Below are 26917 nucleotides of genomic sequence, written 5' to 3'. Positions count from 1 at the left end.
TAGAAAAATACTTTACTTTAGTTTTTCGTTACTTTTTTGGATGAGGTACTTTCTGTTATAATTTGTAAACAACAATAAAATTGACTAACAGTTTACTAAGTGGATAATAATAGATAATAATTGTTTCAACATAAATCCTTTTGGTATCTAAATTCCTTTACCTTCTACATCTATGCCAAGTGGTCCACCAATGAAATAAAAAACACTGTACAATACATACCTACAGATAAATCTCAAATTATTTACGTGTAGGTTTGAAGCGTATCCATATATAGCTAGCGGAGCTACACAGGCGCCTGTTTTGTCAACAGTCCATTGTGGGTCATTTTATGACGCCGTAAATCTGACCGCGCGTTATGATCCCGATGTCTGACGTCAGATATCGAGCGTCAGAACCCAGGTGTTCCATCTCTCCATACCTGGCGGGTTTTTTGTTCCTAATATTGCTAGACGGTGTGGAATCGTGGAATTTTTTGACTCGATGTTGATGTTGCTTGAGGTAAGTACCTCTTTGGTCCAGTGGTTAGCCTTTGTGGATTTATGAGGTACTGGGTTCGAGTTTTAAGTCGGGCTGTGACATGCTGAGCTTTTTTCTTCTATGAAATTACTCAGCCCGGCGGAAGTTAGTGGTATTACACCCCCGTGCCCCAGAGAGCACGCTAATCCATATAATTAATTATCAATAACATATTTTGATAATAATCGTTAAGAGTCAAATATCACTCTAAACCCTCTAACTCGCTTTGGAGAAACTTGGTGCGTTTAAACTCCATATCCATATTTTGATAACCAGAGGTCCTGGGTTCGATCCCCAGCACCTGTCAGCTTAGGATTCAATATTTTCTAAATTGGCTCAGGTCTGGTCTGGTGGTAGGCTTCGGTCGTGGCTGGTTACCACTCTACCGGTAGAGACGCACTGCCAAACGATTAAGCGTTCCGGTACGATGTTGTATAGAAACTGTTAGAGGTATAGAATAAAAAAAACACCTGATAAATTGATAATAATAATAATGATCAATTAAAAAAATACATTATTAAACAAAAAAAATCTCATCAACATCTAACACACACTACAACATCGCAATCAGTTGACAAAATATGAATTAAATTCACAAACATTTCCTCAACAGTTCTCAACAGAGCATAAATAAAAAGCCACCCCTCCACGGCGGGCTGCAAATTAAAAAAGTAGATTGTAAACGAAGCAGACACTATGATAAATGGCGCGAGAAATTAAAACATCGCGATAATGTTATACCTACTTATCTGAATTATTTATAGCTTGAGATATTTCCTGAAACGACCTAATGGTGTTATAATGGGCTTCGATTGAAAACCTCGAGACTCCTAGAGTTGATTAGTTATTTTATAGTTTAGATCATTTTAGTTCTTTTTGGTTATTTATTATTAAGTTTATTTTTCAGTTTAATGTCATTGTAGGTATTAGTTTAGATTATAAGGTTGTGTTGGCTGTGTTCGTGGCGTTACCCAATCTGTGGTTCCAACTGAAAATCAGCGCTACGTGTCCAAATTCAAATGGTCACGTAGCATTATGCTGAGCTGGGGCCATTTTTTGGGTTATGCCACACATCGCAGGGTATTGTCCTGGATGTCATGGTGTACTGGAGATATTGTGATGTGTGGCATAATTTTGAAATAAACGCATTTTACTTTCTTTTCTTTTCTTTCTTTATATTATGCCTTCTTGCTTATTTGTTATGGAAAAAAATAGACATAGTCACACTAGTTCCATTTTGTCCGCAACATGGTTTTTACCGTTCTGCAGGGTTATTATGTAACTTGTACCATTCAAGTAATCAGTCACTACATCGTTTTTCATCGTATTTTCGTTTTTGCAATCATCTAACTTTGTGTTTTCAACGAAATGCACAATAAACGTCATTTTACGTAAAGTAAAATTAGTCTAGTAGTGGTGTTAGCAGGTGGTAACGTTATTTTAACGAAAAACTGATATTTACGTAATTTTGTTGAAATATTCATGTTAGATGATAGTTAAAACAAAATATTACTGCCACTTGATGACAAATAACATATTCAAGATAATTTCATAGAAATAACATTATTAGATAATCACAAAAAGGAAAATACTACAAAAATCGGTGTAGTGAGTCATTGTTTAAATTTTAAGTACACTGAGATACATATAATAAGGCCACTGGTCTCTCGTTTTCCTAACATTTCCCTTCACTGCTCTGCTCCTATTGATCGTAGCGTGATGAAAAGTATACTATAACCTGCCCAGGACTATGAAGAATAATTGTACCAAGTTTCGTTAAAATCCGTCGAGTAGCTTTTCTATAACGAACATACAGACAGATAGATAAAAAGTTTACTGATTGCATTTTTAGCATCAGTATCGATCACTAAAATCACTCCCTGATGGTTGTTTTAGAAATATATTTCATGTACAGAAATACCTCTCTACAGGCTTAATAAGCTATATTAGTGTAATTTTGAATATTTTTCAAAATCTCGTTCAACAATTCCACGTATTCGAGAAATTTCCATTAAGGTGCCGATAAAAAGAACCTCCTCGGTGCAGTTAAAAGAATTGCGAAACTACCCCCCGGGGCGTCCTACAGCGCTGCATAGAGATTTATTTGAATAAATTATCTCTGGTACAAAATCACCTGAGAGAAGGGTTGTTATAAGAATTAATGGTTCACGATGTTTTAAATTGTTTCTTTTTGGCGTAAAAGTATTTTAATATAATTATTTTTTATTTTAAAACTACCTATACATTTACTACTAAAAACTTCCCTGAAAATCTATATTAAGTAGGTAATCTATATCTATAATCTATAATAATATATAAAGCTGAAGAGTCTGTTTGTTTGATTGATTGAACGCTCTAATCTCAGGAACTACTGGTCCGATTTGAAAAATTCTTTCAATGTTAGATAGTCTATTTATCGAGGAAGGCTATATATTATCCCCGTATTCCTACTGGAAATGGAACCGCGCGAGTGAAACCGCGCGGCGTCAGCTAGTAATATTATAAAGTGGTAAAGTTTGTTTGTAGGGCGTAACCACTGGATCTACTGAACCGATTTTGATAAATCTTTTACCACTACAAAGCCAAATTATTTGTGAGTACTTTTACTACAAAGCCAAATTACATGTGAGTACTTTCTAATTGGCATCCTGGAGCAGAAAATACTCTACTGTTTATCCCAGAAAAATCCACGGTTTTTGTGGGATTTATAAAAGAACTATCGGACGCCCGCGACTTTATCCACCCTTAGACCTCATTAATCCGGCATTCTCACAAAATACGTTCTTAGTGGACATCTACGACCTTGAACTACCTCCCTGCCAAATTTCAACTTTGTACCTACGTTTTCGAGTTATCGAGATGAATGACCTTTCGCATTTATACATTAAGATAATTTCACACGAACGGTGTCGCGGGTATCCTCTAGTATAGAAACCTATCTATACTTTCTATACTAATATTATAAAGAGGTAAAGTTTGTAAGTTTGTAAGTTTGTCACATTTTTTAAATGGGGTAATCTTCGGAACTACTGGTCCGATTTCAAAAATTCTTTCACCAGTAGAATGCTACATTATCGGGGAGTGCTATAGGCTATATTTTATATTAGTATGATATATATTCGCCGAGTTAACACAGTTTTTGTCATACAGGTCGGACCAAAAATCCTCTTAAGCAGACTTATTCGCATGCGCTGCCTTAACCATTGTGTAAAATTGAAATTAATGTATGGAGGCTTTATGTATCTTTTAAAGTTCTACAAAAAAGTCCGCGACGCCATATATCTATCTTCTATATATTAGCAGATATAGTACCTTTTGTGTTTTAAAAATTATTAATTTTATAAACTTAGGTTTGCGTCATTATTTATGCTACTTAACTTAAATCCTTATCAAAATAAATTATTTAATAATCACAAGGATATTATGGAGATAAGATTTGCCCTTTATAGTATGTTAATTAGTTAAATAGTTTCGGAGATAATACAAAATTTCTAAAAGACGCAGAAATTTCGCTACATGACGCCCCGCGCTTTCAATTATGTAGTTCCCGTTCCCGTGTGAATATGGGGATCAAACATAGCCTATGACACTCGCAAATAACGTAGCTTACTACTGGTAAAAGAATTTTTTGAATTGGTCCAGTAGATCCAGAGATTACCCCACTTTAGTTTCTTGGGAAATAGTCCTTTGGTCATCGCACCACGCTCAAAGGGCAGGACCGGTTTTGCTAAAGGTAGGGGAAGGGTAGGGGTAAGGTAGGGAAGGTGTAGGGTACGAGTAGGTTAGGGTAGGGTAGGGGTAGTGTAGGGGTAGGGTATGGTACGGGTAGGGTAGAGTACGGGTAGGGTACGGGTAAGGTAGGGGTAGGGTAAGGGTAGGGTAGAGGTAAGGCAGGGTAGGGTAGGGTTAGGGTTAGCGGTAGGGTAAGGGAAAAGTAGGGGCACAGTAGGGTTGGGTAGGTTTAGGTAGGGGGTAGGGAAGATGTGTACATAAGTAAAAGCGAAAGCGAAAGCATGACCGCTATCACACTAATATTTTAAAGACGAAAGTTTGTGAGTGTGTATGTTTGCTCCTCCTTTACGCTGCGGTTGCTAAAGCGATTTGTATGAAATTCTAAAAAAACTTATTGTACGCGGACGAAGTCGCGGGCGTCCGCTAGTATGTAATAAAAATCACGAGTGTATTCTTAGCACTTTGAGTTATACATGATTCTTATCTTTACTGATTATAATATTATCAAAATAACGACATCCGTCTAACATTGAAAACAATGAGATGTAAAATTTTAATGCAATTTTTTATAGCCATTTTATAAAAACACATTAAACAATGCGGTACGCTCGAAAGCTAAGCCATGACATCACCTTCCATACATTCACCAAGAGAAACCAACGCACACATAGAAATAAATACCTCTTAACAGGAAATAGTTTATATTCTCAAAACAAATCGCAATAAATTGTTCACAGCCAACCAAAAACTTAAAATCAGCTCTATTTCTAAAACAATAGAATAAAAATTACAATGCGGGTAGTTGAAGTCAATAAAAGAACGCGGTGAACACGAATTAAATCTGTAAAACAAAAGTCATTGGTCCGAATTTCAAATTTCGAATCGAACGCTTAGGTCCGTTTGAAACGCGGCACGCAATTGGTCATTTGCGATTCAGCGCGCGAACCGTCTTGATGGATCGATGATGGTACCCGCGGTCGCCGTTTGACCAGAAAAATTGACTTTGAAGACGGACCATGTGGAAATGATGCGATGAGTAAGTGGGAAATGGAGTCGCTTTTCCATAAATATGTATGCAGGGTATATATTTAATATTACATACCTTATTAATATCACTATCCTAATTGTAAAACCTAAAACTATCCTAAAAAAAAAACACTGTTAAAGATTAAACTTTATGGATTCTAGTGAAATGTTGTTAAATAGTAACATTTTCTACGGTATTCAGTATAGACCAGGCGCTGTGAGTGCGCAAGTGTGCATAAAACATTTATGTTTAGTCTCTCGTTATTATTCGTTATTAATCGTTATTAAATGAGGTGGGCTATGAAAAAAAAAAAATAATCTGCATGCTTTTCTGAGTTAAAAACCGTAAACAGAATGTGGTCCTTAAAATATGCACATTCAACTCCTTAGACCGCCTGGTCTAGTAAAAGATATAAAAAGGTACTCTTTTTACTTGGAAACTTAAGACCTTTAGAAACGTTAGAGCTCCTAAAGCCATCACGATCCAAGGTCCATAGTTGCTATTGTACATATCTATAACTAGTCGACGCTCCGCGATTTCACTCCTGTAGATCCCGTTATTGTGGGAATACAGGGATAAAATAAAACCTATGACACTTACAAATTATGTGGCTTTTCTAATGGTAAAGAAATTTTCAAAATCGGTTCAGAAGGTAGATCTCATTGCGTTTGCTGGTAAATGATTAAAATTACGCAAAAATAGTTATGACGGAATCTGTTATTTGTTTTAGAAAAAAAACCGAGACAGCATAATTATTTTAAAGAATTAATTTCTCCTTTTTGCTTTGATAAATGTCGCGGGCATTCACTAGTGTAATATAAAAAATCCGTTTGCGTTTGACATAATATAGGCTAGCTGCAAAATCAATTCGGGATTCTATTCCAAAGAGAGTACGCACGAATGACTTCTTTGGGAGGGCCCAAACACTCTTTGTGATACTGTAGGGAGTGCTTGTCTTCAATATAGACTTGAAAAGTTGGTAGATACCTACTACCTACCAGCGGCGAAAAATTCATGCAAGTCAATTCCCGTCGGGTTACCTTTAAAAATCCATGCATATTCATTGTTGTATCTAACTGTATCTAGATATATGAGAAACCAGAGTTTCTAACCACGCTATTTGAATTTCCTTTTCTTTGGGTACCTTCATTTAAATTCCATTCTTTGCCACTGTTATCTACTAAAGTTTTTAGGCTTCTGTACCGGAAGGAAAAATTTCTATACCTACACCTGTTATATTAGTCTCTTCTTAAGTATTTGTGTGAAGTCTGCCAATCCGTATTGGGCCAGTGTGTTGACTATTTGGCCTAACCCCTCTCATTCTAAGAGGAGACTCGTGCTCAGTAGTGAGCCGAATATGGGTTGTTAATGATAATAATATTCGTCAGTCAGTCTGTGTGCGGAAACACCATCTCAAGCGGTGCGGTATAGTTTTATTTGGAGTAGAAACCGAAAAGGGATGTGGATTTTCATTCTCCTCCTCCTAACAAGTTAGCCCGCCTCCATCTTAGACTGCGTCTCATTACATACGCCTGAAAAGTGAAAGGTGCGCAACCGAGGAGCAGCAGGTTGCGGCTTTCGCATGTGCGCACGCATGTAAACGCTGTTGGCGCGCACAGCGCACAGTGAAAGGTGCGCAGAATAGGTTGCGCACAAAAACGTAACGCTGTCATTCGTTCATCGATTACTGCTCATATTATTTTCATAACGGGGGCTATATACCTATGAAAAATTGATTCTTAGTGCACGCCATTGACGATCAATGATTCTCACGTTTCTGCAGCACCCACGGCTCTAACTGATCGTGTATTGGTCGCTGCGTGTCTGACGGCCCGACTTATGAAACGTCTACGGTGCCGTTTACGCTGCAGAAACGTGAGAATAATTGACCGTCAATGGCTGACTTAAGGAGTAAACTCCAAAAATCTTTTATACAAAGAAAAACAAGTTCGGGAGTTATGATGCCACAGACAGACTGACAGACTCGTCATAGGTACTATAAGTACCTATGACGAGTCTCTCCCTCCACCCCTCTTTTTGCGTCGGGGCTGACGATAAATATGATTGATTTTTTTATTGAAAATATTCCTACCTTTCACCTTGATAAGTACATCAAAGGATATCAAACGAAATCTATCAACGCCTTACAAGAAATGTCAAAGCACCTAATTCGACGGCGATGGCTTCATACTCAGATTTCCCGGTGGATTGGTGTTGGACAGAGACGGTTGTATATGTTGTGCGTGCGTCAGAGTGGGACGGGTATACGGTCACGGAGCCGGTTCAGATGATTGGTGTACGTGCGGTGACGACCGCGCCTATACGTGACTTCGACTTGAGACTTTGAGATGGTGTTGTGGGATTGATTGATTTTGATACTTTTACTTTTAGTCAGGCTCGCTGGAAGGCACAGATTTAGCCCACCACGCTGTTGGGGGCTTAGAATAATACGTAATGATTTTAAACACTGCAAGACACCGGGAAGGTTTCCATCTCAATGACATTGACGTCCCTAGAATTTGTACGAAGCGATTCGCTTTTTCATTTCTTATACGCATGGCTTATATGGAATTCTCTCCTGAAGACAGTGTTTCCTAATGAATGTTATTTAAACGGGTACATACCACGATAAAACGACGAGATTTTTATTGTCGATATTTCGACCCAGTTGCATGGATCGTGGTCACGACGAGACTGAAGTTGCGAGATGAGAAGTGAAGTCAGCTGTTAGGGGCAGAATCGATCTACCCTCTTTCTTGTTCTTTTTCTTTTTTCAACAACGTCGCGTTTTTGGCTGTTTAGGCAAACCACACTCACGACATCGCTTTTGTTATTATGCGTATCGCGGCGCCCTCTTGGTTTGCACAATTCTACCACCAGGTTCCACTCGCTGGCTAGTTTCATAATGAACAACCACGAAATAAGTTTAAAATCATTAGTGTTTCCTAATTCTTACAACCTGGGGCATTTTTAAGAAGAGATTGAATAGGCTTCTTCTAGGCAAGCTTGCAATGATATTAGGGCCCAAAGAATATTATGATTTTTAAATGAATTGATAAGTTTATTCATAGTATCAAGACTAAATGATTTATGGATCGCAGTATAATCGTTTGACTGACAAAGACGCATACCTTAGTAGTAGCTACTGTCTATTGCTACTATCCATTCATTGTTTTACTGCTAGGCATATACCTACATTCAATGAAAATTTTTCTAAGAAAAAGTAATAAGCTTTCGAAATCTAGGTATGCACGTACCAATATAGACAAAACATAATTATAGAAGACTCTAAAGCTATGAGTACTACCTAATAAAACATTCTTTGAAAAATATGTATCTAAAACTTATATGTGTGTTTTGAAGCTAATTTTGAGCTCCGAATCGAATCCAAGACGTTTTAGATATAAAGCAAAAACAACTGAAAATAGAAATGTCGTCAGACACAGATAGGTAAACTCGCATATTAGTCCACGGTTCGAGTTCAGGGTTCGAGTTTTGATTGGCATTATCATCATCATATCAGCCGATGGACGTCCACTGCAGGACATAGGCCTTTTGTAGGGACTTCCAGAGATCACGATCTTGAGCCGCCTGCATCCAGCGAATCCCTGCGACTCGCTTGATATCGTCAGTAAAATGCCTTGGGACCCCATTGTCCATCCTACGTACCCCACCCATTGCTACTTCAGCTTTGAGCCTTATTGAGCTATGTCAGTGACTTTGGTTCTTCTGCGGATCTCCTTATTTCTGATTCGATCACGCAGAGACACTCCCTTCGTTCCAACACCCGTTGTGTGTCTCTGAGGCCAATCATCATCATCATCATTAACAACCCATATTCGGCTCACTGTTGAGCACGAGTCTCCTCTCACAATGGGAGGGGTTAGGCCTTCATGCGGATTGACAGACTTCACACACGTAAAGAATTAAGAAAATTCTCAGGTATGCAGGTTTCCTCGCGATGTTATTTCTTCACCGTTTGAGACACGTGATATTTAAAATTCACATAACTTAGGCCAATAACTAATTGTAGCTTTCTATAAAAATACCTCTTTCCGTGACAGTTTTTTTTTAATTCAGTAATTTTGTGCGACAAATGTATCTATAGGTAGGTGACGGATATCACTTATCTTCAGATGAACCGATGGGCAGTTATACAAATGTATTGTCCGAAAAATAATTCAATTTAGGTAATCTTTTCAAAAGATGCTTATGTATAATTTTAGTCTGGCATTAAATATCAATTTCACACTTCTATAAGTAAAATGTATTGTAAATTTTATACCTATTTAAAGTGATGTCCCCTGTTGTAATGCACAAGTCATGTTTTTAATAGGGACTTTTTACTGTTGCATTTTTTTTTTCTTAAAGTCACCCACAAACTTGCGTTCGTTACTGAGCATTGAGGGGTTGAGTGTAGAGTTATGAATGTTTCGGACAGAGCGGAGTTTAAAATGTTTGAAAATTAAACGTAAGATATTTGCTGATTTATTAACGTTTTTTTTTGCTTACAAATATTTGTTCTGTTCTGATATTATTATAATCTATTTTTATATTTTGCCTGCCTACATAAATTGCTTAAGATAATTTGCTGATTTATTAACTTTTTTTTTACAATTAGGTACCTACTCTGTATACCTGTATTTTATAAGTAGATATTCTATAATTGTTATATTATTCATGTCGTAATTGCTAAATTGAAGATGGTAATACGATGTAAATACTAAAAACAGTACCTTCTTTTATTTTATTAAAAAAAAAATTAGAAGTCAGTCATCATTTTCAATTTTACACAACGTACGTATACAAGTAAAAGCTGAATGAATAATAATTTATTTACAAGAAAGTATTTTAAATCTAAATAGGTCCATTCTTTTAATAACTCATCACAATGCCTACAAATTCTTCTTCGTCTGTGAGTTCTAGACCGACTAGCGAATTATAAATTAAACACGGTAAACTTAGAACGATCTTTTTTAGAATTTATTGTTTTTTAATTTATTTTTTTGGAATTTAGAAACCGCGGAACGATCCAAACTCGTACCGCGTTTGGATTGTGCCGCGTTGCAAGCACGAGCTTATGACTAAGGACCCCGTATGGGTTCAAAACTAGTCGGGCATACATTGACCTTATCATGCGAGTTTCAGCCATGTTTCATAATCAATCAATTAACCTTTTTGCGTCCGGGTTAATTAATAATAATAATTTTAGCTGACAGCTCTATACATTTTAAAGACATTAACAGTGTCCGATGGAGTATGGGGTCGTGGGTGGGTAAAGTTAAGCGAATTTCGCTGGCTGTCAACACGTCCTCAACACGCGTAATAGACAATACGGTTAAGTGACGAAGAATTGGGGTATTTTATACCCCCATGTTTTTTTTACATTTCTTTGGGCGACTGCAGTTTTTTTTATATACCTACCTAGCCGTTTCTGAAAGAACTAAGGGATAGAACTGTCTCTAAATCCGAAAAGTTAATGATTTAATCGGCTATAGTTAATGCATTACTGTGTTAGAACCGCCTTCAAAGTGATCAGAATCATCTCGAATAATCAAGAATCAGCACATACGATGCTATTTTTTGCTTTTTAGTTTATTTTTGTGATTTTGAAGTCGGTAAATTTTTTTTGTTAAAAAGATTTTAATTTTCTGTTTTGTCCTAGCAGCACCTTACTGTGGTCGTTATTTTCATTTTAAGACAAAATTACTAAACTGATTTCCATGAAAATTTAATGGGACCAATCTAGAAGTATATAGAACAAAAAAATTTTTTTAAATTTATTTAGAAATGACGAAATTATGCGGTAACAATCATAAAAAAAATTTAAAAACAGACGCCTCCTCATTTTTTTTTAAATCGATTAAAAATGGTCGTTCTCCTTTGTCAAAACAAAATTGCTCAATGTAAACATCTTTTGCCTATTGCACAAAAACACCCAACAAAGGTGTCTAACTCCACGACAATTGAAAAATTACCCGCGTTATTAGGTTCCGCGAAGACAGAAAAAAAAATTCACTTACTCTTTTATTGGTGCCGGTGAAAAACGCGGGAAGTCGAGCGAGAAAAATGTACTTCAGTCCGAGGGGTGCTAATACAATCTAGCGGCAATTTGCAATTACACTTGAACAAATGTTCTTTTAAAAAAAGAATGATAGGTTTCTAAACGTAACTGGTTATTACGTATTTTAGAACGTTTTTGCTTCTTCGTCTTTTGTGGCTTGTGATTGGCTGTGGTTGTGTTGCCAGTTGTAAAAATTCCATTTAAGAAAAATTTAATTTTTCTGCTTCTTCGTCTTTTGTGGCTTGTGATTCGCTGCGGTGTGTGTTGCCTGTTGTAAAAATTCCACTTAAGGAAAATTTATTTTTGTTTCTTTAATATTTTTTTATACTTCACAAAATTAAAACATAAATCATATTCAAGAAAAAAATGTGATAAAACAAGTAGAATATTTAAAAATAAATAAGAATTATTTATGTTTATATTTTTAACTTTCACAATCTCCACTCACTCTACGCTTCATTACTTTATTTCAATCAATTTTATAAACAAAACTTGTTATTATATTACATAAATAAGTACCATTTTTTTCAATCAAATTTATAAATCTATACTAATATTATAAAGCTGTAGAGTTTGTTTGTTTGAACGCGCTAATCTCAGGAACTACTGGTCCAATTAAAAAAAATATTTCTGTCTTAGATAGCCCATTTATCGAGGAAGGCTATAGGCTATATTTTATCCCCGTATTCCTACGGGAACGGGAACAACGCGGGTGAAACCGTGCGGTGCCAGCTAGTAATAGTAATAAAAATGACTAACAATAGTATCAAAACATTCTCGAGGAAGTGCCATGTTATAGATAAACAACAATATAAAATTTTCCATGTTGGTTGGTTTACCAAGAAAACAATTTTTTAATATTTACTAGGTAATTCTGTACTTAGTTGGTAAGTAAGTAATTTCCCTTAATATCTCTAAGATAACATTTAATACACCCTAATCAAGCATTACATACTAATTAGACATAAACACAATTTCCATACAGAATCCCGTGTACCCACATAAATTCCGCCATAAACATTCACTTACACAAATAAACATGTCCAGGGGCCTTATACGAGTTTATCTCGGGAATTAGGGAACAAGCACGCATTAAGATGGCAACCCAGATACTTCGATGTGTATTAAGATATTCTAATTTTAATTGCTTGCGCTTTACGCTAGCTGCTGTGTTGCTAGTTAATGGAAATTTGCTTGTATTTGGTTAATTATGAACAATGTTTATTTTGCTCGATATACATTTAACTAAATATTGCGCTTTCCCGTACATGGTCGCCATTCCAGTATTTGGCTCCGTAGCTACGCGGAAAATACCTCCAAAATTCCAGTTATGTGCATTTTAAGAAATTAAATATCACGTGTCTCAAACGGTGAAGGAAAAATATCGTGAGGAAACCTGCATACTTAATTCTTTCTGCATACTACTTCAAAAAGGTATTTTCTTAATTCTCTACATGTGTGAAGTCTGCTAATACGAATTGGGCTAGCGCGGTGGACTATTAGCCTAATCCCTCTCATTCTCACGAGGAGACTCGTGCTCAACAGTGAGCCAAATATGGGTTGGTAATGATGAAGATGAAGATAATGATTTTTTTTGTAGATCTACCTACTCTACATACCCTGAGCAAAACCCGCTCTATAGCCCGCTGACTTACTCTGAGCCTTTTTATAAGTTCATAGAGAGCGACCAAGTGTCGAATCCGTATGTCATCATCGACCACAAAGAATTTCATATTAGCATTGGCAAAAAATAACTAATTATTGTAGTGTTAGGAATAAGTAGAGCTGTTATCTATGGCAAAGATATTTTTTTAGAAAGATATATAGATATTAGATATAGAAAGACAAATTCTCAAAGCCTACTTACCTACATATTAAAACATTGTATAAGTAACCCCTAAAAAGATGAATTCCTTAACAAACACCTCCAAACCCCCCAACCAAGAAAATGTATTAAGCGATGATAAAATCAGGGCAAAACATTAAACTTTGCATATGGGGGCCAATTATGATGAAATTTGTATAATTTCGAAGATACGAGTAAATATATTAATAAAACAACCCCTTCTGAAGGGTTAAGTTATCTTGATATGATCTTTTTACCCTTTCGTGCACCGTTTAAAACGTTTAGTGAACATTTAGTATTATGACTTCTTTTTCGTTTTGCTAATAAAATGACTTTTTTTGATACATCTCTTCTCACAAAGTAGATGCGTAAGAATATGTGTATGCAATGCCAATTTAGCACTTGAAATATATATATTTGGCGACATTTGGGGCGGTTTTGATCTTCCCACAAGAAGCAGAATTAATTAATTATTTTAATGACAGTAAATAATGATGATTTTAAAAGAGCAATTGTTGAGTTTACTACCTGCTAAGCAGAAGCCTTTCGGGTGTTAGCTAGTCGCTAAATAAATGACAAATAAATAAATGAGAAAAAATAAAATTGAAAAAGAATATATACAATGAGAAACTTCAGGTAACTTATCGTAGTGACGATTTAGCTAGACAAATAATACCCACGTGGAATGGTGGGAAGAATAATTCTGCCTGCATTTCCGCGTTGGACAGCGTAATGGTACGTAGCGCAAAAAAATATATAGTCGCAGCAATTAACCCCTGTAAAATAAATCAATATTTTTCCTGCAGTGCGACTCCGTGGTCCTTTAATTCAAATCTGATATGATTTCATTCATTTATTTGCAAAAACATGTGGACAAAATGACAAACAATTTATTTGTCGTTACAATGTTTTTGCTTTCAAGGTCGTGATTACACTGTAACATAATCTATAATAATAATATAAAGCTGAAGAGTTTGTTTGTTGTTTGATTGAACGCGCTAATTTCAGGAAAAGATTCGATTTGAAAAATTCTTTCAGTGTTAGATAGCCCATATAACGAGGAAGGCTATATTATCTCGTATTCCTACGGGAACGGGAACCACGTGGGTGAAACCGCGCGGCGTCAGCTAGTTTAACATATTACAAAATTAGTCAAAGTTAACAAATTTCAAAAAGAAAATCTTCTTGCAAAATCCAATTACTTCCACCATGATCATAATATTTCCGCACAAACTACACTCAGTTGAGGGAAACAAAGCTTTGTTATTAATCCTCCAAGTCACTAAAAATAGCTGCCAACCGGATATGAGTTTTGGAGGCTGTATCAAGTATTCAGAGCACGCGTTACAACCCCTGCGGACTGACAGGGGCACGATGTTGGCCTTTTCGACTATACTTACTTCGTGGAGCTTTTTTTTTTACAAGTTAGTCCTTGACTACAATCTCACCTGATGGTAAGTGATGATGTAATATAAGTTTTTTTTAAAAAAAAAAAGAATATTTATCATATCTTTTTTATATACGACCAATATTCCTATACCCCTCCAACTAGTCGGAAAAGACTGTATTAGGTGTGGATACGACAATAGACCAACGGGGCGAGGATCGAACCACCACCCCTCAGTGATGATTCCGACCGCTCTAACCGTTGAGCTATTGAGGCTAAGTTGAAAGCTGGCTAACTTGTTAGAGGGAGGATGAAAATCCACACCACTTTCGGTTTCTACACAACATCGTACCGGAACGCTAAATCGCTTTAAAAAAAACCACCAAACAGACCTGGACCAATTAAGAAAAGCCCAGCCCAGTGATAACATACAACAAGGTTGTCTGGAAGAAATCGCTACGTAGCGATAAGGCCGCCTTTTGTGTTTATTAAGAAATTAAATTTCACTTGTCTCAAACGGTGAAGGAAAACATCGTGACGCAACCTGCATATCAGAGAATTTTCTTAATTCTCTGCGTGTGTGAAGTCTACCAATCTGTATTGGGCCAGTGTGGTGGACTATTAGCCTAACCCCTCTCATTCTGAGAGGAGACTCGAGCTCACCAGTGGGCCGAATATGGGTTGATAATGATGATTTTGTACCACAAAATAACATTGAATTTGATATTCCCCAGTTTCCTTCAGCGAAGTCCAAAGATTAAACACCATTTACGGTTCGAGCCACGTCTGTACCACTATTATAGTGGATTTATTTGACCCCCTAACAATAAAATAAAGGTTGGGTCAGTGTACCCGCAATGTGGGGCAAGTGCGATCGATGCTGCTTAACATTCCGCATCGATGGCTGACTGTACCTACGGGATTGGGTGACGTCACTGTCACATTAATCTTGCTAACTAGGTTAGGTTATAATGTACCTACCTATTATTTTTTTTATTGTTTATAAGTTAGCCTTTGAATACAATATCACCTGATGGTAAGTGATGATGCAATCTAAGATGGAAGCGGGCTAACTTGTTAGGAGTAGGATGAAAATCCATACCCCGTTCGGTTTCTAGCCACGGCCGAAGCTACCCACCAGCCAGACCTGGACCAACTAAGAAAACCTCAATCAACCCAGCCGAGGATCGAACCTTGTAAATCCACCGCGCATACCACTGCGTCACGGAGGCCTTCAAAAATATTATGAGGTTTGTCGGGAAAATATTGACCTTATTAACCTGAATGTCTCGTAAAAATTAATATATTGAAACCTTGTCCCTATAGAGAATACGTCAACTGATCTTATACAATATGCTCGTACCACGTACCGACGCGTTCATGCTAGTCACTCACCATCAAATAAGTCCACGTGGCTGCAGCGCTGACGGTAGGATATCCAATAAAACTGATCGTGTGTTAGTCGCAATGTGCATGACATCATGCAGATTGGGACCAAAACACGATCAGTTTTTCATCCCTTACGCAAAAAGCGGGGTGTTATAAGTTTGACGTGTCTGTCTGTCTTCTGTCTCCCGAACGGATGAAGCGATTTCAATTTAGTTATTTTTTGTTCTTAGGCATGTTTGATGAAAATCAGTTGAGACTTTTAATTGTAGGGAGAAACTCTGCAAATATACTTAAGTGGGGTCTCAAATGAAAGCGCACTGAAAGAGAATATTGATTATTTGATCGAAAAAGATAATAATACCCTTCGGGGGTTTTTTAAAAAAAAACAAATATGAAACAATATGGTAAAATCGATACATCGATGTCAACGAAATCAATAATCGATCATCGATGTTACTCACGGTCTCCCGCATGACCAATGCACCCTACGAAACAAATTACGTATTTTATGAACGCATTAACAAATACAGGTTTCTGTATTAATAACGTGTATTTAATCAATTTCGAACGATTTTATTGTATTTTGTTGTGTTGTTAAACTTCGGTGTTACCTAAAATCGATGTTCGGTTAGTCAAACATCAATGTTTTTCAAATATCCATCCATATCGTGAACTTATTGGTGAGTGGCCAGCATTACGCTCGCGCTGCGTGTGACCACAGTAGAGTGTGACCGTGTCGAGCGAACTCTTCATTGATTACCGGTTACCGTGTTTACCGTAACTACCCGCGAAACAAAAACATCGGAACGTGAACCATAACGCTCAATGAACGCGCCTCGTCAATGAATTGCTGAGAATGTTTCATAACAGATTGAAGGCTTGTTATTAACTCGTAACTATAGTCTGGCAAGTTCGTTGATAACATATGATATGCGGGCGACAGGGGGAAAGATTGTGCGAGTGGTAAATCGTGCGTGCGGGGATGTGACCATCAGTCGTGGGTTTTTATTCATCGCTACACGCCCCCCGGCCTGCGCGGTACATCGGGAGTGTTACGAACGAAGTTGCCAAGCTATAACTGCGGGTCACCTGCTGGCCGATTCACTATTTTAGTCTTTATTATTAACCTATTAAAGCTATGAAATCAATGCTTGTGTTTTAATGTTAATATATAATATAGATATACACAGATAGGACGTATTCATTCAGGGCCACAGATTAAAGAATAATAGGCAGATAGAGCGCACGGAATACGACGGTGTCGTAGCCGTTACAAATATAAAATTCAAAAACGAATACATTCTCGAGTCAGTACGACACGAAGCGTCGCATCAGTAACTTTGAATATTATTCAAGAAATTTATCTTATGTTTCAAATATTTTAAAAACTGTCCACAAAAACTACAGAAATGAGATGGAGTATTTTTTATTCGTAATTATTGTTTATTATATTAATTTACGTAATTATTGATAGTGTTAAATTTTGAAATACAAATTATGAAAAAAGTTTGTATGATGTCAACGAGACGCGTGACGTTCGGTTTTTATGGGTTTCACCGGCTTCACCACACTGCTTGTTCTATTCTATTATGCTATTCTGTGTTCAGGGCTAACAAAGCTATGTCCGGCTATCGCGGACGGAAGCCACAAACTCGGACGTCCGGCGCGTAACTGGACGGTTATTTGGTTCATTCGCTTCCTAATAGACACTAACGGCTGCTTTGAATAACCTATCTATCCGCCATTTCGCTTACTAAAGTTAAGGATCTTTCTGTTCTTATCTGCTTTTCAATAACCTACTGACAGATAGTTTGATTATGTAAAGGTAGTTTGATTGTTACTGATAATCGAGGATAGCTATCTATCCGTAATCTTGGGTAGTTATTGAAAACGGCCGTTAATATTCACTCGTGATTTCATCATTATCAGCCATTTTAACGTCCCAATGTTGGTTAGCGGACATTAAACCTTCGTTTGCGTTTTACATCAGTAATATCGCGACTGTGGCTCAGACGCTATAATTCCAATCCCGCCTATCTAAAGTCCTTTTCATGAAAGAAGTCTCCCAGATGCGGCGCTAATGTCTTAAAGGCGTTTATTGCCATTTGGTAATTCCGGTCTTATTGTTGTTTGTGTAAGGCGTCAATTTTAGTTCAGGTTTTAGCCCCGGGACTTCTTTCGTGAAAATGACTCTACATTGTAGTAGCGTTACCTAAATAGCTTCAAAAACATTTTGCTAAAACTTCAAGGTTTAAACAAGGTTGTTTTTCTAGGTTCCTTTATCAAAAAGTCTTGTAGAAACAACCGTTTTGATAAAGGAAGCCAATCATCAAAATAAATAAGTAGGTACGGGCTATCTGATCAGTGAAATGGCAATGGTTGGACACATAGTTTGAAGAGCCGATGGACGTTGGGGTCTCAAGGTGCTGGAATAGCGACCCTGCATTAGTAAGCGCAGCACCCAACAACAACAACAACGCAGGTTTTGGTCGACCCCCCACCAGGTGGACTGACGACATCAAGCGAGTCGCAGGGATTCGCTGGATCTTACGGACGGCTTAGGATCGTGATGTTTGGGAGTCCGTATAAAATCCCTATGTCATGCAGATGTTCATCGGCTGATATGATGATGATCTGATAAGTTGATTTTAACAATGTTCTAACACAGACAAGTTTGTAGACTTGATCGAAGTATTTCATTGCATTTTGTCAATGAAATATTTCGATCAAGTCTTCCATTGTAACGAAATAGTAAACCTATACCTATTGATCGACCATAGATATTGATTCTACGCTGCAGTCGTAGTTAAAAGCAATAGGCGATGAGATAGAACTCTATGGGTGCGCAGGGCGCGGCCGGCATATTAACTAGGTACTCTGCTCGGTATGAACGAACTTGAACCCCAGTTAACTGTGGACATCACGTTCCAAGGGACATGTAGTTTCCTCACCGATGGATCGTTGAAAAGTTGCAGACCAACATAGAGACAAACCTGGAATTATTTAAAAAAAAAACACCTAGCTATTTATACTTATCTAAAAAAGAGGGCGATGGAACGAGCTATGTTATGAGTATCTCTGCGTGATCGATTCAGAAATGAGGAGATCCGCAGAAGAACCAAAGTCACTGACATAGCTCAACGAGTTGCGAAGTTGAAGTGGCAATGGGCGGGGCACATAGTTCGAAGAACCGATGGACGTTGGGGTCCCAAAATGCTGGAATGGCGACCCCTCACCAGGTAGACTGACGACATCAAGCGAGTCGCAGGGATTCGCTGGATGCAGGTGGCTCAGTATCGTGATGTTTGGAAGTCCCTACAAAAGGCCTATGTCCTGTAGACGTCCATCGGCTGATATGATGATGATGATGATTCAGTTGATGACCTTTGCGTCACTATCCTAGCCTGTACTTACCCAGCTGGTAGTTTTCCTATCGTTGTTAGGTGTCCACAGAGGCCGAATGTCTGTCTTCACCTCCGATTGTAACGTGCATTGAATCAATTGATCGGTTGTGTTTATTAAAGAGGAAAATAATATAGGCTTCGTTTATTGACCCATTAGGGCTTATTTTATAATCTTTGAACCATAGGTTTAAATGTTGATATCTTTGGCGCAGTGGTAATGCTTTGGTTTAGACCAGAGAGGCCCATGTTCGCTTCCCAGCTAGGTTTAATTTTAATAAAATGAAACGACTTTACTGAATTTAATAACGGATCTTTATTACCTACTCACACACTGGTTACAACTTACAATTGCGGACACCGGAAGAAGCAGAAAAAGAAAAAAGATTGACAATAGACTTAAGCATAGATTATATATACTCGGAGGATACATAGTTTAGTGATAGTGTTTATTTTGGTGATACCAATTTCTAACAAATTTAATATTTTCAAAATTGTTTCAGGTCGTGTCTTAGTTAAGATTGTGGTTACGCAATTATAACAATTCACGAGAATTTCAAATTAAAGATAAGTAGGCATTTGTAACAGGTAAGTAGGTATACGGCGTAAATTTTCAAAATGATCTTCCAAAAACAGTTAAGTAGTAGTAGTAGAAAATTATACGACACAATAGATAGATTTATTGAGTTTTGCGGTCGAAAACTAGAGACTTTCAGTGCAATACGTAAAGCATTGTAGGTACGTTTTTCATCTTGAGACACATTTTTACGTACCTAGGTAGGTAGGTAAGACCTCTGCCTCCGATTCCGGAGGGTGTGGGTTCGAATCCGGTCCGGAGCATGCACCGTCAACTTTTCAGCTGTGTGCATTTAAAAAAAAATAAATATCACGTGTCTCAATCGGTGAAGGAAAACATCGTGAGGAAACCTGCATACCAAAGGATTATTTTAATTCTCTGCGTGTGTAAAGTCTGCCAATCCGCATTGGGCCAGCGTGGTGAACTATTGGCCTAACCCCTCTCATTCTGAGAGGAGACTCGAGCTCAGCAGTGAGCCGAATATGGGTTGATGACGACGAGGTAGATAGGTATACCTAGAAGATATCACAGGCAATTGATCACACACACATTAACAGGGCTCTTCAAATAAAAACTTGAAAACATGTCATAATTTTCCGACATAGAAACTGACCCTTAACCAAAGCTAATATTAATGTCAAAGATTAGACATCTTACAGAACGTATGTAGGTAGATAGGTATGTTTAGTGCGTCCATATTGATTTAGACGCGGGGCTATGGGACTATGGGCGTGGCCGGTGAAAGATTAGGAAAGCGATGAAATAAGGCGACATTTTGCTATCTTCGGGTTTTTACATGTTATTAGGATTTTTTTTCTCAATATAAGTACTTACTTATACGTAGGTAACTAGGTGCTACGTACGATTAGATAGAGTACGTGGACGCGTTAGTTTTGAATAGCTAAAAATTTTTTTACTCTTAATATTTATATTTTGTTGGCGTTTTTTCGATTGTATCGTATGGTGCTTTTAAATAACCCTCGTAACTTTAATTTTAAGTTTTCAAATAATTATTATCACCATTTTAAAAAATATTTAATATTATTACCTGACGTTTCGAAAGAGCTTGTAAACTAAGCCTATTTGAAATAAATGAATTTTGACTTTGACTTTGACTTTGAATACAACCAGGTAGGTAGATAAGTTTCTAGGTACCTACCTGAGATTCAAACTTGGTGCTTAATTGTCGATTGTTGATTGTAGGTACATACCCACGTCTTTTTTTGAAGAATAGTTATATTTCTCGTTGCTTCATTAGCGTAGGTAACGTACATACGTAGCATACGTAACGTACATACGTACCTACGTAGGTATCTATAGCTCGGGATCAAGAGGTCATATCATTTTTTATGAAAGATTGGCTCGCGCTTGACTACAAAAATATGCCTAATGAAAATTCTTACTTAATGCGGTTCAAGTTGTAGTTTCAGTTTCTTACCTTTAAGACAAAATAGTTTTAAATTGTAGGTAAGTGACAGGAAACACAAACGCCGGGCATTCCAAATTTTTGCTGTGAAAATTAGAAATGTGGGTGCAAATCGTTTAGTATGAGTTGCCTGGATATTAACAACGTCAGGATGCCACTGTTGGCGGCGTCTTGCTGTTCTGTGGTAGAAAGGGGAAGAAGGCTTCAACATGGTGAACAGGGCCGGTCCGTCCATACGGCGAACAGAGCAGTCGCTCCAGGCGCCAAATTCTAGAGAGCGCCTATATGATAATTCTAGTCAACCGTAGACGGTACTGCGCCTGATTTTCAATTGGTCATCCCAAAGTATGGTCGAGATATTCGCGTTCCATTCTTACTATACACTTATAATTATGTATAGGTAACTGCATATTATTAGGAGCAAACAGGAGAGGCGCCATAATTGGTTCTCGCTCCATTTTAAAATTTACTTCGGGCCGGCGCTGATGGTGAAGCTAATGCGCACATTCACCAAATGTTTTCGAGTGTAGTGTCAGGTTATCAATTAATATTGAGCTTTCTTTTTTCCAAGAAGTATCTATTAGCAGCCTTGAATTAGGAAGTTGGTGGTTCTATACCTCCATGTCTTGGAGAGGACGTTAAGCCAAGCCAACTGATGGGGCATGGTGGGTCTAAGTTCCATATCCTCTCACTTATAAAGAGCTCTTAAAGTAGCCTGACAATGATACCGCAGAAGCTTTTTTACTTGTACCTACTTAAGGTTAGGTTTCATTAAGGTTTCAAAGCGAATGAATACCTACCTACGATGAATGAACAACGTAGTTTGAGAATTTGTACTCGGCATGTGTTACATCGTCTCAGCTCATCTACCAATACCTACAGGTGCCACACCCTCGCGCCAGACGATCAATTGACAACACATTAACGGTGTTGGAACAATTAAAAACCTCCACGCGAATCAGACCTAACCGCAGGCACAGAACTGGCCGTCTCCCAACCTACTACTTATTATATTCTATGAGCGCGAGCTATAAACGTATTCCCGAACATATCACGTGCGAGACTACTACCAATTTCAACCAATCACGGTGCGACAATTCAACTTAATAGTCTAAGCCACGCCCAATCACGTAACCGCCTATTACAGTCCGTGTAACGACGCAGGCTTTTAACTTCGCGATGACGTCCGATCGATTCGCGTCCCTTTCGCTGCCATAACTCCGTCCTTTTCTAATCCCCGACGGGCCACGGGACCTAGACACAGTGAACCGAGTGAATAAAGTCGCGTTTGGCGCGTGCTTCGTCTGGGGTCTCAGTTGCACGTCCGAGGTCGTAGGAGGGGGTCGCGCAACTGTTTTCGATAATCGGCCGCGCGTTCCGTACGTGAAAATCGGTTCAGTATCCGACCGGTCACGTCTGCGTAAAAACGGATATATGCCCAGAATATTTATTAAGTGGGTGGCTGTGCGTGACTTCTCTCCAGTGAATAGGTTATAGCTGCCCACGTAAATCGGTCGCGAAATAGGACGGTTTGTTTTGTTTGTTAACTGAAAACGTTTGCGGCTGAAACTGTTAACTGTTTTCGTGTGGATTTTTTGCGGCGCCCGGCTCGCCGGTAATGTTCGACGTTCTAAATTCGAACTAGTGTAGAGACTCGGAGAACAGTGTCTACGTGAATTTGAAAATGGAATAGTCTGAAACAATTCTTCCAACTTGGCAACTTCTTGTTTCCAATAGACTAATTTTAATAACAACCAAAGTGAGCGCGTGTATTTAAAAATGGAATAGAAACTTTTTACGGACTTGGAACGTTAATTATTTTTTAAAATGAGTGTGACAGCGCGGGAAAGGACTGTCAAAGACTAAAGGAATATAAGACATAGACGCGTTAAAGTGATAATGTTGCCATACCAAGCGGTTGCAATGGACTACGTGGCCTCAGGGTTCCACCACCACCAGCGGGCAGGCGGGTTGCCAGTGATGGGTCTGCCAGGCCCCGGGCCGGGCCTCAACCCGGGTCTGAACACGGCCTTCACCCATTCCTGGTTCGTACAGACAAGCCCGGATATCTGTCGGCAGCAACAAGCATCCAACCAATCGCATCTCGAACCTGGGCACGTTTCATTTTTCTTTTTTATATTTTTATTTTTAGTAATAGTGGTTTTTCTTATATCGACCACCAAATTGCTCGTCTTTCTGCGAAATATCTATACTCTACATACGTAGTACCAACCAGTGTTATCATGGCAACTTTGAAAGGATGTCATAAAAAAAAAGAAAAAATAAACAACAATACAATACAGATTAACTACTTCGAAGATAACGCAGAAATATACGCAAATTGGTGGTCGTACGACCAATAGGAAATTTTAAGAGCATTTTCTATTATTTTCGCGTCTTATTTATTTTGAAGGCTTTATTTAATGTGCTTTTATAGAGTTGTGTGAAAATTGATGTTGTTCGTTAAACCTACCTACCTATTATAAAAAATACCCTACGCAGATAGTATACGATACTTTCGACTTTCCTGAAATATCTATAAAAATCTGTATGTAAAATGGGAAAAGGCGTGAAATACTTTATGGAACATTAAATTAGCGCTTTTGATTCATGCAACATAGTTTCAGGTAAGTACTTACCTACGTAGGTAAAGAACTTAAATTAAAAACTACTGAGATTTAATATTAAGATCTTTATTTAATTCAAAAATATATGCAATTACGAGAATTGTGTTTAAATTAATTTATGTTTGTTTTTCAATGCAACTATCGTTACCATATATCTAGGTTGTACAAAACTTTAGGAATTTCTTAGAAGATAGGTTTTATGTAAAATACTAAAACGATTTTTTTATCCCAATAAGAAATGCAATCAATGTTTTTCGATTGCGATGTTCGAAATTGATTTGACAATCAAAATAGCGCAAATTTATATCGTAATAAACGTTGTATTATAACAAAAAATACCTATTTATTAAATACAATATTTGACCAACTTTTTACACTAATATGCATTTTAACAAAAAACTGATTTGTCAGATAAATTATCTACTATAGAGCAAAAAGTTATTTATCTTAATAAGCATTGCACTCTGCAATATCAGTTTGACACATAAAATAAGAGTTAAAACAAGATTTCAACTTAATAAGCATAACGTAGGTTTTGTAATAAAAAAACCGAATCGACACACACGAGATTATTATTGTATTGTATAATTTTTTGTTTGTTACGCAAAAAAAGGTAATGAAACGGCAACTAAACTGGATAATAAAGTTGTAGAGTTCTTAACAGTGCCCGTGTCAGCGAAATTACTCAAAATTGTACCTGATTTGTATCTCTATGACATTGTCTTACTGGTTCTAAATATGGTCATTTCTAAACCGTCTAAACTGGCGAGACGGTATTAAGTATTACGCGTACTACTGTTGGAGTGTTTTTAACCGACTTCAAAAAAAAGAAGGAGGTTCTTAATTCGATGCGTATGTTTTCTTTTCATTTTTTACCTCATAACTTCGTCATTTCTTAACCAATTGAGATTTGTTTTTGTTTGAATGAGAATACTTCCAGATTGGTCCCATTTATTTTCACATAAATCGGTTTAGTAGTTTTGTGTTAAAATGAAAATAACATAATTACCTGTACTGTGGCACTTTCGATACACCGAATTCAAAGTGATCGGAAGGTAGCACATACGATGTTATTTTTCTTTTTGTGATTTTGAAGTCAGTTGAATTTTTTTGTTAATTCTTAATGCATAGATAGTATGTGAGTAGCTCAAGATATACCATTAAGTGGTGTGTATTGAAGAAAGTTGTAAAAATCCTTCTATTTTTTTAATGGTCTTTATAAAATAACAGTTGAGTTTTTAATCAGGATGGAATGGAATAGAACCCATAGCTGCGAAGAATAATAAGTTTTTAGTTAAATCCTTGGTCTTGAATCTCTACTAAAAGCAAATAAGTAGGTGTAATACTAATTAAAATATTTTCTTGATAATATTATATTTATGACATTTTTGTAAGTTAATAATAAATTATTAAAGCGTAAATATGCGTAGGCTTTAAAACAGGACAGATAGGACAGGAAGTAGAGAATATCCATTACAGATTCAAGTTTTGATAATAATAATTCGCTCACTTTGACATCTTTGTGTAAAACAATTCTCTTTGTTATTTATAAAGACGTAAACAAAAGACGTTCTCAACGAGATGAAATAACTAGCAAGGTTAAAACGATTTTCCGTATAACCCCTGGGCCACGGCATCGGGTATTGTGACGAGGAGTGACGCGGTAAGCGACGGCGTAAGTTAAAGGTATTCAACACTAAAATTACCAGCAGGCCTATTCATTAATTTTGTTGTGTATCAACAACCTAATAAAATGAACATCAAATCAATAACAAACGCATTTTTCGTATTCCCTAAATTCCCGTTGTTAACGAAAATCACAATGGCAACTAGGCAACATCCATTAGGTACCTATAATTCTTAGGAAGAGTTGTCAGTAGATACCAGATGATTGCTATTAGATTAGTAATTTTGATCAGTTTTATTGCTAACTTATCAAATTACTATCCATAAATATATACTTAAAAATTAGTCTGAGGCCTGCTTTGTTTATTTGGCCACGCCTTAAGTTAAGAGTTTTCAACACATCTTAATAGCTTTCATTGTAGCACGTAAGTTTGTGACTTGTGAATTTGGTGATATTTTTCTCTAAGTACCTACTTCCTAATTTCATTATGACTCTATTTTTTCCAATATTTGACAATAAAATGTTACAAAAATTGACATGATGCTCTCTACTTGTTTCTGTTATTTTTCTGTCGCTTTATTTTTATTTTTAACATAATTTTATACTTTTATTTGGGGTAAAACATGTGTATTTTTCATATTTTTACTTTTTTTTTACGCTATGTTCCGTCGCTTGCAGACCAATTTAATGGCCGCACAATAAAACAATAATATTTCAAGTGATACCTACAAAGATTGGAGTTACGTAAATTAAGATGTTTATCGTGTCATGACTCGTGGACAATACCGGGCTATTTATTTCTGTTTTGATCACGCAGCTAAGCTCACCTAATAATGAAACTATAAAAAACCTATTAGTACCTACCTTCGAAGGATAAGAAGGTAGGTATAGTAGGTACTTAAGTGCGTAGGTATCCTCCTTCGAGTGCGTTCTGAATCGATTGGAAAAATTCTTTCACAGTTGGGAAGCTACACTATTCCCGGGTGTTATAGGCTATATTTTATCCCCGGATTCCTGCGGGAACGGGAACTATGTGGGTAAAACCGCGAAGCGTCTGCTATACTTAAAAATGCGAAAGTAACTCTGTCTGTCTGTTACCTTGCACGACTAAACCAATTGACCGATTAATGAAATTCGGTACAAAGATAATTAGACCTTGAAGCAGAACATAGGCTACTTTTTATCCCGGATAAATTCTTAACTCCCGCGGGATTCGTAAAAAACTAAATACAACGCGGACGATGTCGATGGGTTCACTAGTGGCAAAAAATCTTGAAAAATAAAAAAAAATCAATAA

The 26917-nt window shown here is 37.2% G+C and overlaps 1 protein-coding gene across 3 annotated transcripts in view; it reads left to right on the top strand.

The window, feature by feature from the left end:
* Nucleotides 1-26917, top strand: part of LOC112046576 (protein trachealess) — a 262436-nt gene that overhangs the window by 148131 nt on the left and 87388 nt on the right. The window contains exon 1 of one of the 3 annotated variants that reach the window (XM_024083273.2): nucleotides 22694-23480. The exons of the other annotated variants lie outside the window; for them this stretch is intronic. Within the exon in view, the coding sequence (XP_023939041.1) occupies nucleotides 23266-23480 (215 nt within the window). The 5' untranslated portion in view covers nucleotides 22694-23265. Of the gene's footprint in view, nucleotides 1-22693; nucleotides 23481-26917 lie in introns of those variants that run through there. 3 annotated transcript variants of the gene reach the window in all.

Source organism: Bicyclus anynana, chromosome 22, assembly GCF_947172395.1.
Source record: "Bicyclus anynana chromosome 22, ilBicAnyn1.1, whole genome shotgun sequence".
NCBI classification, from domain to species: domain Eukaryota; kingdom Metazoa; phylum Arthropoda; class Insecta; order Lepidoptera; family Nymphalidae; genus Bicyclus; species Bicyclus anynana.
The sequence above is the reverse complement of the archived record's forward strand: the minus strand, read 5'-3'. Positions and strand labels throughout refer to the sequence as shown.